At 50.5% G+C, this 17,233-nt stretch overlaps 6 protein-coding genes across 6 annotated transcripts; 2 read left to right on the top strand and 4 right to left on the bottom strand.

Moving 5' to 3' along the window:
• Positions 1 to 821: 821 nt before the first annotated feature.
• ASPBRDRAFT_38592 (uncharacterized protein) lies at positions 822 to 1,291 on the bottom strand. The gene has a single exon (XM_067623965.1). It carries the CDS (start codon positions 1,267 to 1,269, stop codon positions 994 to 996), a length of 276 nt encoding a protein of 91 aa, XP_067483432.1. The 5' UTR covers positions 1,270 to 1,291; the 3' UTR covers positions 822 to 993.
• Positions 1,292 to 2,858: 1,567 nt separating this feature from the next.
• On the bottom strand, positions 2,859 to 3,553 carry ASPBRDRAFT_72201 (ATP synthase subunit H). The gene is made up of 3 exons (XM_067629157.1): positions 3,473 to 3,553; positions 3,318 to 3,399; positions 2,859 to 3,206 (listed from the first exon to the last, which is right to left on the bottom strand). The coding sequence occupies exons 1-3, from the start codon at positions 3,497 to 3,499 to the stop codon at positions 2,941 to 2,943; spliced, it is 375 nt and encodes a 124-aa protein (XP_067483433.1). The 5' UTR covers positions 3,500 to 3,553; the 3' UTR covers positions 2,859 to 2,940.
• Positions 3,554 to 4,407: 854 nt separating this feature from the next.
• On the top strand, positions 4,408 to 5,463 carry ASPBRDRAFT_117945 (transcription factor SUA7; the record flags this gene model as incomplete). The annotated part of the gene is made up of 1 exon (XM_067617134.1): positions 4,408 to 5,463. The coding sequence occupies one exon, from the start codon at positions 4,408 to 4,410 to the stop codon at positions 5,461 to 5,463; it is 1,056 nt and encodes a 351-aa protein (XP_067483434.1).
• Positions 5,464 to 6,638: 1,175 nt separating this feature from the next.
• Positions 6,639 to 9,507, bottom strand: ASPBRDRAFT_118263 (uncharacterized protein; the record flags this gene model as incomplete). Its single annotated transcript, XM_067617158.1, has 2 exons — positions 6,639 to 8,497; positions 8,559 to 9,507. 2 exons carry the CDS (start codon positions 9,505 to 9,507, stop codon positions 6,639 to 6,641), a joined length of 2,808 nt encoding a protein of 935 aa, XP_067483435.1.
• A 3,723-nt stretch (positions 9,508 to 13,230) lies between these two features.
• ASPBRDRAFT_192355 (putative C6 transcription factor) lies at positions 13,231 to 15,499 on the bottom strand (the record flags this gene model as incomplete). Its single annotated transcript, XM_067620471.1, has 6 exons — positions 13,231 to 13,657; positions 13,716 to 14,072; positions 14,127 to 14,306; positions 14,364 to 14,515; positions 14,566 to 15,156; positions 15,359 to 15,499. The coding sequence occupies 6 exons, from the start codon at positions 15,497 to 15,499 to the stop codon at positions 13,231 to 13,233; spliced, it is 1,848 nt and encodes a 615-aa protein (XP_067483436.1).
• A 266-nt stretch (positions 15,500 to 15,765) lies between these two features.
• Positions 15,766 to 16,899, top strand: ASPBRDRAFT_38600 (uncharacterized protein). Its single transcript, XM_067623967.1, has 2 exons — positions 15,766 to 15,819; positions 16,064 to 16,899. The coding sequence occupies exon 2, from the start codon at positions 16,219 to 16,221 to the stop codon at positions 16,471 to 16,473; it is 255 nt and encodes an 84-aa protein (XP_067483437.1). The 5' UTR covers positions 15,766 to 15,819; positions 16,064 to 16,218; the 3' UTR covers positions 16,474 to 16,899.
• The last annotated feature ends 334 nt before the right edge of the window (positions 16,900 to 17,233 follow it).

Consider the following 17,233-nt stretch of genomic DNA (forward strand, 5'->3'; position numbering starts at 1 on the left):
GGTGGCTTCTCCTCTCTAACCCTTGATTTAGCCCTTCAGGAACCCGGGCAGATGGGGCTTTTCTCAGACTGGAGCAGCCCCGTGAAGCTTGGCTCCAGCGATGAAGGGTATAATGATCTCACTAAGTGATTATCTTCCCTTTGAACGACGACGACGACGATGATGATGATGGGGGAGTGAACAGTGGCCTTGCGGGCGGGAAAAGTAGATGACGAGGAGAAACTGGGACTCCTTCCACGTTTAAGATGAGAAAGAAAATAAAAAGCTGTCCTATTCTAAGAGTTCAGGTTGACTTGCCCAAGTAGGCGGTCGCTTAGAATTTCTTCCTTTTCACTATTACTTTCCTAAATTTTTTTTATTTTCTTTTTCTTTTCTTATTTTCCATCTGCCTGCTTATCTGGATTCGATGGCTTGATGATGTACCCCGTCCACGCATGGAGGGAAGAAGGTACACACCGTCTGGCTTGCGCTTGGGCGGTATCGTCTCTTACAGTAAGTACCGGGTATGTATGTATGTGACTATGTATTCTATTACCATACCGCATCCGAACACCAGGCTCGCCCAGAATGAAACTCCATTGTCCGTCGAGAGATCAATTGGGACGAGGGTGGTGATGCTCATCTGATGAGATCGAGGGAAAAGAAGTGCCTGGACTTTGATATTTGTCCCCCTTTATCGCCCCCGCCTTCCTTTTTACGGAGTAGTACTTTCCTATATTTCACGAAGTGATTGAATCGTCCGGGGGCGTCCCTGGTGCTTCAGCCTCGTAGCATATACATGAGGATGGGTGGACTTAATGAGTTTGCCCCATGCAAGGCTGTGAAGAGAATTCGATAATCGCGTCATGACGAGCCCATCCTCCAGGCTGAACTTTTACTATGAATAAAAAAAGACCAAACCCCACTGTCTTGGTCCTTGTGCCTACTTAGGTTCAAGTGGTAGGTGGCTATGGTAACAAAAGGGTGGAGAGAGGGGGGTTTGGAGCATTGCGACTATTGATGAAGGAAAACTGTAAGTGTGACGGTACCATACTTACATCCCATCTCGCTGAGCTCCGGGCTCCGATCCTTCTTGAGGCTGCATGCACGTCCAACAGCAGCTTGCAGGAACAGGTTGGGTACGCAGTAGAGTTTTGGATCCTCGTCCTGGCCCCCGAGTTGGGCAATGCGAAGCGTTTGTGGGAAGGGTTGTGCTGACTCGTCCGAGGGGCGCAGTGGGTGGGAAGTGGAACATTCTCCCGCGTTATTATTAGTAGTAGTAAGTGACATGATTGTAGTTATCTATTTCGTACAGGAGGAGGGCTGGGATCTTGGCAGGACCCTGATATTAGACCCTGTTTGGTTACCATATGGGGTAATTGTGAAACACTGTGAGTAAAGCCGCGCGCACTCGACTTGGCATAGTGAATGGTTTAGTCAGGCTGGGGAGAAAGGAGTGAAGAGCTACTTAGTTACATCTAGTAGATATATTATTCAAGAGCTGTTTGTGTAGAAGGGACTTGCTATCAACCGGGGGCGTGGATGATGGATGTCTGCCCCTGCTTTGTAAGGAAAGTTAACTAAGTAGTCAAGTAAATAAGTATCTCTGGGTGAACTTGGCCTTCACCGTCCGCGCCGTAACTTACCATTCATTGTTTGTTTGGTACCACCAAATATACTTGGATCGGATCTCCAGCAGTACCACCGCAACTCAAAACCTTCAATCCAGCATCCTCTGGGAATAGTCAGGTCGCTAATCAAATCTTAATTTAAGTGGATTTCCATGATCCTCCATAAGACAGATGTGAATTCCTGCCAATTCAATCCTCCGAAGGAATGTTGTACAGCTATAAGCGGTCCACCTGGAGACTCCCGCTCTCATTCCATTTGGCCAACGTCATTCTGTTGATAACAACCGGGGGATGAAGTGGCTCAGCCAGCCATTACATCCCTGCCACCGTTTCCTGGCCTGGAGTATGAGAAATTGAGAATTACTTTGACTGACAGGCCATCGATCGCTCAATCATTTCCCAGATCGACCCTGCAGGTATGGCCGTAAGTATGAGCCCTATGTGTTGAAAAGGAGACCCGATTGCAACAACCTCATAGTGTGATGTAGACAGACAGACATATAGACCAAGACAGATTAATTATCGTATCTGTCTTTCAATCAGAAGGCTGAGCTCTGATAGTCTAGCGGTCTGGGAAAACACTCCTGGCTGGAGCTGTCATATCTCACGCTTCCCACTCACTGTAGAACAACTAACGCTAAATCCCCTGCATGGACAGATCTTACCAACACATTACTAACAACGATGATTCGTATTGCATGTTTTATAAGCCCGATGAAGAAGGACACGTTATGATCGTCTCTCAGCCCGAAGTAAGGTAGATGAAGTTGCATACCCTTGGGAAGATCAAGAGCTGTCCTATCCTTCCATCCGGTCACCGGCGCCCATGTGCACTTGACCAAATGTACCAGATGGATTTGCAACTTCCACCACACGTCGCACACTAAGGTCATCATTGCAGGAGGCGAGTTTCAATTTGCCTGGCTGTACCATGCCCGCTGTACTCCGGACAGCGGTCTCAAGTGGCGTGCTGGGATCAATCTACCAGTTATCAATCAGGAGAAATTCGGACGGTCGGATATATCAAACCCGCCCGCGCCACGGTCGCCTGAGGCCATTTTCTGCGCTCGGGGTACCCGCTTTGGCCAAACTACTCCCACTTCCACTCGTCTTTCTTCAACAACAACCCTTCCGGATTATGTTCCGAAAGGATGCAAAACATACTTGACTTGAAGAGCTTGGAGGAAAAAAGAAAAGTTCATGTGCTCAAAGTAGGTTTAATTTACAGAAGTTACTCCAGGACTCAAACAGCGGAGGATATCACATTAAGTCCATCCCATTGTCTATAAGCCCCGACTCTCCCTTATCTTGTCGGTGAAACAACAGATACCTAGTGAGCAGCGGGGGCCTCCTCCGGCTCCTCCTCGAACCAGCTCTCCTCAACGGGAGCGGCCTCACCAGCGGCGGCCTGGCCCTCAACCTCGACCTCCTGGCTCTCGTAGGACTTCAGCTCATTGGCGAGGTTGGCCTCCTCGGGGGACTGGGGGGCAGCGGGAACAGCGAACTTCTGAACGTGAGCGTCGGCGTCACCGGGCTTGACGGGGGTGGGCTTGTAGGCACGGAGTTCGCGGAGGTAGAGCTCCTGGACAGGGTCGGCTGCAAGACGTTAGAATACCGTAGATGCCTCATATATACGGCTACATTGCCGAATTCGTGTAGTATTCTTGATAAAACTGAATTCCACACTGTATGAAGAGGGTCACATACCCTGACGAACAGCCGAGGTCAGGAAAGTGCGGCGAGAAACAGAGGAAACCTGTTGCCGAGAGACGTGGGAGAAGAGAGAGCGCTACCAAACAGGGTCAGTCACCATGTCATCCGTGAGAGTTGGGGGGTAAATGGCAGGTGTGTCATAAGCTTACCGACGCTCTGAGAGTCTGGGACATCATCGCGGCGGGGTGATAGATGAGGGGGGTTGGAGGAAGGTGGGTTTCTGCGAGGAGAGCAAGTGCTGATTGAAGCCGATGTTGGAAGTTCGACGTTTGTTCGGGAGCCTTCGGCTTGGCGGCTGACTCAGCAGGGCGGCTGCGACGTCCAAGTCAGGTGCATCTCCAAGCTGGGTTCTGTCCGCTTCGCCCCTCAACCTCAATTCTTTCGCTTCTCTTCCTTTCCTCTCTTCTCTCTCTCGTCGTTCTTTGTTCCCCTCCCTTTCTAACCTCCCAGCCACCTCTTCCGCAAGGCCTTCCTTGTCTGCTCTGCGACACTTTTTCGTGATACGACCCTCACGGAGAGACCTTGACTGGTTCCATCGCGGTCGGGCAAGTTTGGCTTCGAGGTTTCGGGGAATACGCTGGAGAAGGAGATCACCGAGTACTTCAGTGCTTTACTCTGGGAACTTTGGCAGGACCAAGAGTCCTTCACCTGCCCGGAAAGGTAAAGCGCTAGCTTATAGAACCTGATCCCCTCGAGGACAAACTGCATGTTGGTGACTACCGGTCAACCTTCACCGAATGTCATGCATCATGTAGTTTTCACTCGGGAATCTCCTGCATCGTCTCCCATTGGAGTTGTTGTTCAGATATGCTTGGGGCTTTCAGGCTAACATCAGTACAAAGGCAGTGACGTGGAGACGTGATTGCAGATCACTCTGAGCGATTTGCCCCGCTGCTGTCCCATCCTTTCTCGCCGCTACACCGAGCACGCCGGTTCACAGAGTCTTTTCGACAGACTTTGGTCGTGAGCCTTCGTTCGCCACTCAAAGGTGTCTTGCATCTACGAATATCTCGACTATCCGCGAGAATCGCAACATTGAATAGCCATACGACAACATCCAGATTCTGCCGCAGTACCTTTCAATATGGCTGCCGTTTCCCCTGCTGCAGCTAGGGCTGAACCGGGTCAATGGAAGAAGAACCTTTCAGCCCACGTCATTTGCCCCGAGTGCAAAGAAGTTCCTCCGAATCTCGAGTTCCCTGGCTCCCACGAAACTGTTTGCGGCTCGTGTGGATTGGTGCTTGCTGATCGGGAAATCGACATGCACTCAGAATGGCGTACATTCTCCAACGACGATCAGAACAACGATGACCCTTCTCGTGTTGGAGATGCCATGAACCCGTTACTCAACGGTGATCAACTGGAGACCCAAATCGCTAGTGGTGGGTCGGGCCGCGTTCGCGACCTTTATCGGGCTCAGAACAAACAGTCGAGTGAGAAGGCCAACAAGTCTCTCCTGGCAGCCTACAAGGAGATTGGTGCTCTCTGCGATGGTTTCAACATACAGAAAAACGTGGCAGATACAGCGAAGTACTTGTTCAAGATTGTGGATGATGCCAAGGCCTTCAAGGGAAAGTCTCAGGACGTGATCATCGCAGGTTGTATATTCATTGCCTGTCGCCAGTGCAAGGTGCCACGCACCTTCACCGAAATCTTCGCGGTGACCAAGGTTACAAGAAAGGAAATCGGGCGTATCTACAAGGCTTTGGAGAAGTTCTTCACCGCGCAGAACCTCGAGCGTATCAACGCTGTGGTCTCTAGCGGAGGTGTACCTGACCCCAATGACACATACACCGCAACTACGTCCACCAAGCCCAGTGACCTCTGCAACCGTTTCTGTAACCTTCTGGATCTGCCATTCCAGGTTACCAGCGTCTCCTCTGCACTTTCCGATCGCGTGACAACGATGGGAGATTTGGCTGGGCGTTCTCCCCTGTCCATTGTGGCAGCCTGCATTTACATGGCTTCGTACCTGATGGGACATGGCAAGACCGCCAAGGAGATTTCCCAGGTGGCGCATGTCAGCGATGGTACGATCCGCGGTGCTTACAAGCAGCTATATGCTGAGAGAGAGCGCCTAATCGATCCCGAGTGGATCAAGGACGGGAAGGGTGACTTGAAGAACTTGCCTAATAGTTAAATGGGCTGGACTTTGCCCTTCACGCATTTTGGACTACTACTCGACATTTGCCGGAACAGCTGCTCGTGCTTCCCCAAGCTCACTAGTCAAACCTCGCTACTAGCCACTGAGAGTAAACATGATACCCCAAATCACCTAGAGATATAAAACAAGAGAGAAGAAACCAAAAACAAAAACAAAACCAGACATCTAATCCAATTTATTCCATACCGTCGCTTCTCCATATCAAACAAAGAATGGCAGAGTGAGAATCAGATCCAGATACCAAAAAGGGAAATTGAACCCTGAATGAAACCTTTCCAGAAAAAAAAAAACCATAATCTGTTTTGTTTTCACAGTCATGCGCCGTCATATATACATGCCGTCTTTGACATTCTCCAGTTTGTCCGCCTGTCCAGAAGCAAGCGATTGAACTCCAAAAGCAGCCTTGATGGACAGACAACTTTTTGCTTTTCCTCCTGTTTCAAGTTGAATTTGCCAAACTCTCTCAAGTTTGCTTACCCATTTGCTCAGTCTCTTTAGCCTTCCTTCCTTCCTTACTGTATGTAATTAATCCAGACATAACCTAAGTTACTAGCTACTAGCATACTCACATGCATGCATGCGTCATTATTTCAAACAATCAATTACAGTCATTGCTACGAGCCACAGGATTCATACTAACTAGTAGATACTACAGTAACCTAACAGCTCTTGGATTCACAGGAGTTAAATAACCCCTTATCTCCCTTATCTCTGTAGTATTATTATAAGAGTGATCAGTGAGTAAGTAGAGTATTGAACTTCGGCCAGTGAAGGAAGGATAATTAGTAAAAGTACCACCACCATGGGCGGGTGCTATGTGTCGCCGCGCTTCACACAAACGTCCAAAAGAATAATGTACGAACGAATGAACGGATGGATACGGAATAGAACTGCTGGAAGTGGGCAGGCACTCAAGCTAGCTAGCTAGATGTACTTACGCTTGTCAACTGGTGGTGGTGGAGGCGGTGGTTGTTGTCGTTGTTGCTCTATAGCTACTGCACAGAGGTATAGTAGTACTATGCGTGTATGTGCTATCGAGGGAGTGAAACAAGACGGTGTGGGGTGCAAGAGTGTCTCAAGGAAAGCTAAGAAAACAAATGAAAAGAAAGAGAAAGCAACATGCAGAAGCAGAACTGTCAATAGCCGGTACTTCACTGGGTCTCGCCAATGTCACCTTCCGAAGGCCGTTTGCCGTCCGCAGAGGCAGCTAGGGTTTCGGCGACGTTGTCGACGTCTTGCTCAGGAGATGAGGTCTCTTTGGCGATGGGGACATCTTCCTTCACCACAGGTTCAACAGCGGGGCTTGGTTCAGCCGCACTGTCGGTTGTTGGTATTGTGTGGGCAGCCTCGGTGAATGTAGGTTCCTTGGACTCAGTGACCGCTGTGTCTTCCGGTGAAGCTGGGGCTTGGTCTTCCTTCTCCGGCAATGGCTGTGGATCAACAGATTCACCGGCGGCGTTCTTTGCAATCGCCGGAGCCATGGTATCGGGCTTGGTATCAGAAGCAGCAGGGTTGGCTTCAGATCCAACGACCAAATTACCATCTTCACCAACTTGCCAGACATTCCACGTTGTGGTGATCTTGACCTCAGGGATAGTGGGTAACCTCGTGCTGGATTTCTCAACGGCAGGCTTTCTCCGCGCGGGTCCACGAGCGCGGCCCTTCCGAGCATCACTCAAAGGTTGTTTTTCTACTGGGGCCGCTTCTTCCTCTTTCTGCTTCTCCTGAGGTTTGGGAGGGGCCTGCGGCCCAAGCTGCAACCGTGAGTTCAGATCCGACAGGAATCCTGCCTTCAAAGCAGCAATCTTGCTGCCGCCAGGACGCGCTGGCACGGCCGGTTTGGGCTTGGCGGCTATATCCTTTGACTCTTCGGGGCTTGCACGAGTAATAGGCTTGGCTGGACGAGCTGGAATTTGAGGCTTGGGTCTATCCGGGATTACCGGTGGTTGACGCTTTTCAGTAGGCGAAGTGACCGGCTTCGCTGACGCATCCACTGCTGGGGCTTGCTGCGGGCGTTTCTGGGGACGTAAGGGAATGCTCGGCTTCGAGGGAACTTCCGGACTCTTGACCTCTTCCTCTGCCGGCTCTATGGTCGTCACTAGTGTATGGCTTTCAGGCGCATCCTCCCAGATGTCACGGCTGGGAAATCTCTGCTTGGCCACTTCCGGTCGAGCGGGTGGCTTCTCATCATGCTCTTCAGACTCCAAGATCTGCGACGCGACCTGATGGGGATCCAAGTGACTCGCGTGGCTCCTACGGAACGACTCTTGCTCCGGAGTCTCGAACGCCTCCTGCTTGGGGCCCTCCGGGGTAGACACCGTGGCGTGCAGCTGCAGACTGTTGGGCGAGTCCTCCCAGATATCCTGGCTAGGGAACCTATGTTTGAGCTCTGGACGCTGCTTAAAGCGCTCTGCAGTCGAGACAGTCTTCTTGTCCTTCGCGTCATCCTCAGGGAACAAGGGCTCGTATTCCTCGACATCTTCAAGGGGGGTGTAGACGCCCCCGTGCTCTTCGCGCGAGTCATATCGTGTCAAAGCAGGCATGCCACTCTGTACACTAGCAGCCCTGCTGTTAGATCTGCTGTGCGTGGCACTAGGTGTGTGACTTCTGCCTTCATAATCGACACTACCACTCCTGTCAAACGAGGGTGAGACAGCGGGATGCTGAAACGCCGACTCGGGACGCACTTCATCGGCAGCCAATATGGGCTCGTCGTCTTCATTAAAATCAGTAGCACCGCGGTTGAGCTCTTCCGGATCCGGAGTTTGAGCGAAACCATCGGGATGGTGCAAGTGGTGATAGGGCTCGTCAACATGGATCACTCGAGGTTCTTCTGGCTTCTCGCCTGCATCCTTTTCCGCCGCGTCTTCCTGCTGTGCCTGAGACTCTGCGACTGGTAAACTCGACTTGCGAAGTGGGGATTCATATGCCGGACGACGATGCGTATACTCGTCAGAGGCAATATAACCGACTTCCTCCTCTGGGGTTCCCGCCACAGCAGGCGAGGTACCTAGACATCATCATCAGCACCATAGTTCCGTTTATTAGCGTGTATTAGTTGTATAACGAACCGAGTCCAGAGCCAGTGACGGCAGAACCACGAACAATCTTGTTCAGGTCATCGCTGCTCAAAGCCCAATCTGGTCTAGGAGTGCCCACACCGGGACCATACTGGCCTTGTTCTTCCTTGACATATTCTTCAGGGTGCTTCTCATACCACGCTTTCTCGAACTTGTCGTTCGTGGGTACACCGTGTCCATGGAGGCCATAACTTCCGGGTGGCAGAGAGGCCTCGCGACCACTACGGGTTCGGTGGTGACTCCGACCTGCGCGTTGTTGCGGGTGCTCTGCGACATATGGACTGGGAGACGGAGCCTGGACATCGCCCGCGTTGGGGTACATGGGGACTCTCTGCCCAATCTCCGGGATTCCGTGTTCATCACCGTGGAGTGACTCTCGGCGATCTGCGGACGCGGTTGAAGACTCAGCGCGTGAGCCACTCGCGCGCGAATGCAATGAGCGAGTGGGCCTTTCGGCATGATCATCATGAAGAGGAGACCCGGCACGGCCCAGACCGGCTGCAGCAGCTTGACGAGAATCTGTACGTGTGACAGCTTGCACCTTGGCCTTGGCGCTGGAGGAGGGTAATGATGGCCTTGGCGCATGGAGCTTGAGATCGCTTCCCACGTTGCGTGTTTCCGCGGGGGTCGACTGGTGGGTGTCGGAGACGTTGCCAACATCCAAGTCTTCGTACTCGATACCCTCTTCACCCAAAGAGGGGATTGTGACACTCGGAGGACGAGGAGGCAAATCGGTCGACGGGGAACGCTTCATACCCGAACCATTGGGCAGCTCATTCAAGGGAGAAGGTGCATAGCTATCGCGGTAGGGAGACACGGAGCGCTCAATGCGGTGGGTAGGACGAGGAGGGATCCTGGGCATGTCTGCTGAGGGAGGTGCAAGGCCTTGGGGTGATCTTGACGGTCGGGGAGGGACGACTGGGGCTGGTTGACTCGACATGATTGTCTGGTTGGTCTGATGTATATGGATTCGGTGAATACTGTGAATCAATTCTAACAATCATCAGTCACATCGGAGCATTGAAATCAAGCAACGAACAAGTGTCACATGAGCCTTTGAATCTCGATGGCGGGGAAGTGGTCAGGGTTGGGTTTGAATTGGAGCTAGCACAGGGCAGCTGTGCATAGGTCACGGAAACAGGACAGGATGCAGGGGCGGTGTTCGGTCTGGAGGGACGTGCTCCCACTGGAAAGATAGAAGAGAGCACTATCTAGCTAGTAGAGGAGCTAGCCTAGGAGCTGCAGAAGAGGGCACGAGGCGAACTGGCGCAGGGATTGTACATATGTCGCCGGAAGCAGGTTGATAAGATAGGTGCCATGCGAAGCCGCTCTCATTCTTTGTTGTCTTGGCCTTGCCCAACAGACTTCTGAAGGCGGAGAGGAAGCCGTTTCAAGAAGATTGGAACGACAGAGAGAGGAACACCAATTGCAGTGAATGATAAGGGACATAGAATTGATTCGCTTACCTGGCAAGAATAACAAGCGTTGACGCAATGATGGAAGGAGGACTCAACTCGAGCTCTAGAATGGGATGAGGAACGGGGGTGGGGAAAGTCAATTCTGGGAGAAACCAGCAGATGAATAGGAATATGTTGCTGAGGCAAGATGGAAATATACGAGAGAATGTGTCTTGAGGAGGGGGAATGAGGATGATAGTGAAGTAATAGAAACAGTAGCAAGTAGTAGGAGGAGGAGCAGCAGCTTGGCAGCAGAAGACGGTCAGGCCTTGCAAGATAACTACTAGTTAACTAAGTAACTAGTTATGGGGATGATGTATGACTCTTGATTCCCGCAAAGTGGCCGTAACAGCCAGCCTAACCGCTTTCTTCCTGCCACGGCCCACCGCCCCATCGCGTGACGTGCTCTGACGGCATGATACCGCCCCTTTCCCCTCATGGAAACCGTATGGTAACCGTATCTGGGCTGTGAGCCAACCGACGCTGTTTGTTGCATTTATTGTTGAGGCGGTGGCAGAGGACCCCGCTGGGATCAGGAGTCATTTTTAGGTTTCCCATTTTTTTTTTCTTTCTGTATCAGTGTGTATTATTCCATTTCCTCTCCCTTTCTTTTGAGACACGTTCCACTAGACCCTTGGGGGTTCCATCATGACCTTTGCACAGGATGTTCATGGTCATCGTTTTAGATAGATAATCATATTAGCTAGCTAGCTAGCTAGATAGATAGATAAAGAAGACTACGTACAAACTGTTAGTCACCCAGGCATCATCGTTCAGCTGACGGTAATCCACCAATAATAGCTGATTAACAACAAAGCCCAAGTCTCTCAAATGAGACTTGCCCTATGCATGAATGACAGTAATGGCTAGGTATGATTAGTTACTGTCACAGCTGATGTTCTTTCTGCATTGCATCATTTGAGGCATTTTCCCCCCCTCTGGTATGCATTGTGTTCAACCTTCCAAGAGCAGACTAAAGTTGCCAGGGCGTCTTAATCGGCCTAGACGCCTAGTTACTAGGTACTACCCCAGTAACGTTAACGATAACACGTTAGCGCTTCGTGATACTACGAATTAGCATCTATGATAAGGTCAGCTCAGACCCCAAAGGCAAGGCCATCGCCCCCGCCTTGCACAACGCAGAAACCCGGTACTATCAAAACTCGCGGACTATGGTTGATGATCTGTGGCCGATCCATTCTTGAGATTCCCCCGTTCGCTCTAAGAATAGTTAGGGAAAATTAAATCCCTCCCCTATTTTCTTTACCGAGTACGGAGTATATCCGTTGAACGGTGCGGGGAGAGGAAGGAGAACATTCTGATACTGGTAAGGAACATAATGTTGGGAAAATGAGTCGGGCTAGACCATGGTCCAGATGTAGTCTCAGCCACAGCGCCACCCAAGGGGTATTCACCTCCCAAGTAAGATGCCCGTTGCTACTGTTGTACTCCGTACAGTTTGAAGAGACCTTTAAATGGATGATACTAAGTCTTTGGGAGACGGGGTATATACTTGGCGACGTAATTCATGTTACCTGAACAGACTATTTCTTCCAATGCATAATTAGTTATCCTCTTTTGCATTGCTCCAATGCTTCATTGTGGCGGTGCAGACTGCTTCCCGGGCTGATTCACTGTGGTACAACAGATGTGTGTGTATGCGTGCGTTGGTTGCCGGTCAAATATCGAGTTACTCCAGGCAAGGCTGCATGTTACTATGCATGCATATAACCTCAAGTTTCTAAGGTCCTAGGTGTCAGCTAATACCGCTAATTCATATATCCATTCACTGGGGTCACCGTGAAGACTACATATATGTGGAGTAGTATATGTAGCATAACATGATGTCGCAGTTGGACATTCCATGTAGTCTATGTCAAAAATGTATCCATGTTTAGGCGGCAAGGTTGTGGCTGTCCTTGGCGCATCCTCCCTGTCCTTATCAGATCACGAAAGAGTAACTATAAAAACACAACACAGACGGTTGATATAAGAGGAGTCTCTCCTTAGTTTCTGCCTAAGTTGATATAGTTACTATATACCTCCAAGAGTCACTTGAGTACTCTTGCATTATCCAAAAATTTATGATTTCAGAACAGATATACTAGTTAGTTGTAGAGATAGTTTCTAGTTCTCTATAAACTAGACATGGATGACAACAGTAACCTTACTACTCCGTGTGCTGGTTGATCATGCCGTGCAAGACTGACTGCGGTGATGCTACATACTTACATAATAGATGTGTCTCTCGAAAGAGAGTCCTCGTCTCCAGCAGGCATCATATCAAAACTTGAATTTGCAGCATTGAGAAAAGGAGAAAGAGTGAGGGAGGGTGTGATTCTTCCCCTGAACGGCTGACCCTAACGACGAAGACCATACCTTGACGAAGCTAAACCATAAAGTAACCTCCAGAAGAACCAGAAGTATTTATTTAACATGGCAGGTCGGTATGGCCACAGACGTGAACAGCTGTCTTCCCTATTTCAAGGACGGTCGTAAGCAGTTGGGATGCGTCGACATAAAGCCAGCCACTAGGAATTATATTGAGCTGCACAAATAAAAGAGATCCCTGCCGGAAGGTACTAATACATGACGGAGGCCACAAAAAGACCGGTTTTTCCGAAAACCAAAGGCAAGTTCCTGGTCGACGGGAAGGGGAGGCGATAGACTTCTGAAGGTGGAAGGGAGGCCAGCGGGCGCCCTTGACGTGTTAGGCGTAGGAAATTATTGGTGCGCTGGTCCGGAAAACTTATCCTACCGGCAGGGCCAGCTATCACTGGCTCCGTCCTGCCTTTACAGGTTCCCCCAAAAGCAGGCGGACTGGTCCTCCGGGTTCAGTCTTGCAACTCGAAACTGTCGTCCACTGGCTCACGCCACTTTCGTCTTCACGTCAATGCCTTATCTATTTCATCGTCTCTGTTCGGAGGCATCTCATTTGAATAGATCCTTGTCGTCTTCTACTGACGATTTATCGTGGTCTTTCAAAAGATATGCCGCATTCTTCATGAAACACACATGAACACTGATGAGAGCCCCCCTCGTGGTACAGGATCTGAACTTCCCCCATCATATGCCCTCCGATTGAATCTGTTCCTTTCGGCTCCCATTTCCTATCCATTCCATCTGATATCTCTATATGATTCGATGCAAACACAATAACGGAGCAACAATGCCATTCTGGCAAATAACGTTATGTCACCTCGGGCTTACAGCCATTGTGAAGTCTCCTGCCCCCTGTGATCCAGCACAGCAACAGCTTCTGGGGGTAACGTGAGCCTCGAGGACTGAACGATGCTCTCTAGATTGCGAAGCATCTCCTTAGCTAACGCGAATCTCTTGCTGAAAGCCACTAGAAACCGACACAATTCCACGAACGCATCCTTCGAATCGTCCTCGTTTAAGGCACCTAAAAAGACAATGAGACTAGTATTGGTGGGCTCGAGTATCTGCCTGGGTATTTGTCGCAGTCCGTAGGATTCATGGTACGAGCGGAGACAATGGACAACTTGCTTCGCCGATCGAAGCTGGTTCGACCTGGCTTGCTCAAATTCTGATGGATGGGACGCTGGGCCGAAATGTTGATGCTCCAGGAAAAATTGAAACAGGACCATGATCGTATGGTGATATCCGATACTGAACTGGCAGTTAGAGATGGTGTGCACATCTGCTCTGGGGAGTTTATATTCCATACTACAGGTATAAGATCTGTGGTGGTTTCTCATCGTCGGCTTCAAAGTCCTTCGGAAGGCTGTCAAGCCATCGTTGCAAGCGAACGCATTTCTTGTTTGCCGCTATCCACAGTTCGCCGATTGCCATGTCAAGCCCCTTGTCAAACAGCAGCTCCGGTATGTCTGCGACAATCTCGGTCAAATCGATCATTTTGGTCATGACAAGTCGTAAATATGCCGGTTGTTTGGCGTGGTCAACCTGATTGAAGCGAGGATAAGGTGTCCACATCACATCATCATCATCGAGAGCAGTTACGGAATAAGGTTTATATTTTGGCGGCTTCAAGTCTGCAACCTTGCGACTATGCAACGACGTTTGCCTGCAGGAATCAGCCGGTTAGTTTGGCCGATTTACGTCGCGGATACCGTCATACCAGTTCAAGATGAAGAGACCCCAAGCAGTGATTGCACAAGCATGCTGCAGTCTGGGAGACATTTTCTCCCACTGGCGGTGTCTCATCCTCGGTGACGTGAACATGCCAAAATCCTGTGCGAGCTGCACTGCTTGCCTGAGCATCAGCCAGCTTAAATCGTCTTTACCCTGAAATTTCAAGCTTCGATAGTCAGTTCTTGCCTGAATTGGGTTATTAGAAATAGAGGGACCGTCATACAAACGACTCATTAAAGCCACAGCTTGGATATTGGCCAGCGAAGCGCGGCCTTCCTCCGCGTTCCACAATCGCTCTGCTTCCGCATAGAAATGCTGCCCCCGTGACGTCTCATCGTCAGGTATAGCGAACACTTCTGGAAAGTCGGAATAGATCTTGTCATGGTCAGAAATAGCTAATCGGAAGAAGGATGGAAGCAACCCACACTTGCCACCGCTAGGATGCTATTCACAAGCAGCGAGGTGCAGCACTCTGGATCGGTTTCTTTGGTAGTCATATGCTTCAGAAACATCTCTTGATCCACGACCTGCAATAACGGATGGTCCCAAGTGAAGTATAGCGATATGAGGTGCGAAACAATATGGTCATCATTAGTAACAGCCGTCCAAGGCCCAGATGGTACCTGAAACAAGGGACTATCGCATAGTCTTTCCACTGTTATCCGCAAGTGGGCGTCGACAACGGGGCGCTCATGCTGCGATGCGATATCTTCCGCTGGTCCGACGCTTTTGGAGTGCTCTGAACTTGCATCACTGAAATCATTGACTGGGGCGTCAATAACAGACACGAGATCGTTCAATTGAGCATTCCCACGGATCTTTTCCAACATCTGCCGGGCTTTGTCTTCATCTGAGGACCGAAGCGTCTCGAGAAGCGAGTATAACAGGCCTCGGTAGTACTCTAGCTCTCCTTGGGTGCGCCTCGCAGCGACCTTCCGCCTTAGGTCGAGCGTCTCATCGAAGATGCATCCCCCGGTGTTTTGGCATGCTTTGCAAGGTGGTGGGCGTCCGCTGCACTGTGATCCCTCTTCGTTAGCCAGAAGAGCAGAAGAGGTGGAGGCACAAATGAAGAGCACAAGAAGCAGGGTACTTCTTCGAAAGAAAGGCCCTGGGAAGCCCAGATCACATTTGGTGAGACACGCACACACAGTGTCTCTCCCTTTCCCCCTCTTTGTGTTCCCACTGCTTTTTACTCAGAGGTAAGAATCCAGGTATTACCTTTCGCTTTGCTTGCTTGCATGGCAAACATGCGGTCGAGTTCTTCCTCGACTTGGCCAAGGTGGTTGATCCAGTTGCAACAGGGCCGCGGGGCCCTGGGGCTAGGGAGGGAAGATGTTTGCCTTGATTTTCGGTGTTCATTTCAGGCGACAATGTCCCCCGGCTGACGAAGGAAAGGTGGCTATGAGGTGCTCGAGGGATGCTATCGCATCGCTAATTAGTGGTCGAGGCTGCTCTTGTGTCAGTTGAATCGTACGACAGGGGAATCACAACAAAACGTACGGCGGTACTTTTGCAATCTGAATCGATTAATCTTGAGGGAAAGGACTGCAAAGCAGTGAATTTCGGCTCAGGAACACGGGCGAAAATGTTAAATCACCTCACCCTATCAAAATTTTCGGTATGTCGCGCGACCTTGGTGGGTTTAACTTTCATGAAAAGAACAACCTATTTCGGGAATCCTATCAATAGGCATATTTCGTCAAACACGGATATCTAGCCTTTCAACGGTCGGTGGTCGTTGCTGATGGCTTGTGCTGCGGGGACAGAAAGACCCAGTGGGGGTTTGGGAGGACAATATCAGCCCAGAAGTGATGGAAGGGTTCAGCAAATGGATTACACCATGATACACCTGATCATAGACTTCATCTATACGAGAGCCTGGGGATGGGAAGGGGCAGGGCTGGCAGAAGCAGAAAGGCTTACCAGATGACTAACGACCATCACATTAAAGCCAAAGCGCTTGTCTGGTATGAAAGACCCCTCAGCGGGAAGCAAACAAGCATCAATACCGGTTATTTCTGGGGCGAATTCCGATCCCTAACAAGGGGCCCTGCTTAAAAAGGCTCCCAACTAAGTGGATGGCTCCCGGTTTTCTCCCCAAGGTTCCTCGATGGGCAAAGGTCTGGCAGCAGCGCGAGGCGCGACGGAGCAAGCTTGTCGTGGTATTGGTTACGACCCTATACCGTTCGCTCTGGTCTGATCTACAGGCAATGATACCATGTTCGCACCCCCAAAGCGAATGGCTAGTGTCAATGTCTTATGGCGCTATAGGTGAGGAAGCTTGGGTGTCACTAGCCCGAACGCATGCTAAAAGGCCTGGAATGTTCGTTTAGGGCGATATAACACCTAAGGTGACAGGTATGCACGGGGTCCCTCGGACCGCAATTGGTCTACACAGTACCCTCAGGCCGTCATATAAGCGTGCCACAAGGTAGGCCAGCAAGGCACGCGCCCATCTTGCTGCTACTGCCATCGGGTCAATCCAGTGCACTGTTGACCAGGATGAGGGATCCAGGACTCGAATGCATACAATACATGACATAGGTCAAACTTTACCTGCGGGTACCATCCATTCCTAGCGATCTTACAGGCCGGGTAAAACAGCCATCGGGCCAGCGAACCGCAAAGCAAAGTAAGGGAGAGTTTTCTAAGGGAAGCACACAGGGCAGAGGGGAAAAAAATCCAAAAAGAAGAGGCGGGCAATATGGCTTCAGCCGACACCCCGTATGCAGCAAATACAATAGGTGGAAAAGTTCACCGACCCGCAACACAATGGAATAGCACCGGCTGGAGGACGACCAGATCCTAGACTGGTAGAGGTCGAGGTCCACCATAAATCAGGTCGCCGGTCCACTCCTCGAAAACGAATAGCTACCAAACCAGACAGCTTCTTACATCAGCCCAGCCGGCTCGCCTGTCAGAATGGGGGCCCGCATCCTTCCCTTTGCTTCCTTACTGCGCGGCGAATGATGCCCCGTTCTAGTCTGCCATGGCATGGTCCCCGCAGCAGTTTCTCGAATAATCCTGGTTAGCAGCTCGAGATTGGCGCCGGCTTATGTAGCTCGCTCGAACCATTGTGGTTTGTGCGGTGCA

Source organism: Aspergillus brasiliensis (genome assembly GCF_001889945.1).
Source record: "Aspergillus brasiliensis CBS 101740 unplaced genomic scaffold ASPBRscaffold_2, whole genome shotgun sequence".
Taxonomy (NCBI): Eukaryota; Fungi; Ascomycota; class Eurotiomycetes; order Eurotiales; family Aspergillaceae; genus Aspergillus; species Aspergillus brasiliensis.

What these genes read in the sequence shown, in the direction of transcription:
- ASPBRDRAFT_38592 (XM_067623965.1), bottom strand. Translation starts at nt 1,269, where the DNA reads ATGTCACTTACTACTACTAATAATAACGCGGGAGAATGTTCCACTTCC.
- ASPBRDRAFT_72201 (XM_067629157.1), bottom strand. Translation starts at nt 3,499, where the DNA reads ATGATGTCCCAGACTCTCAGAGCGTCG. An exon ending in CCCAGACTCTCAGAGCGTCG is followed by an intron (nt 3,400 to 3,472) that starts GTAAGCTTATGA and finishes CCTGTTTGGTAG; the next exon opens with CGCTCTCTCTTCTCCCACGT. An exon ending in GACCTCGGCTGTTCGTCAGG is followed by an intron (nt 3,207 to 3,317) that starts GTATGTGACCCT and finishes AACGTCTTGCAG; the next exon opens with CCGACCCTGTCCAGGAGCTC.
- ASPBRDRAFT_38600 (XM_067623967.1), top strand. Translation starts at nt 16,219, where the DNA reads ATGGCTCCCGGTTTTCTCCCCAAGGTTCCTCGATGGGCAAAGGTCTGG.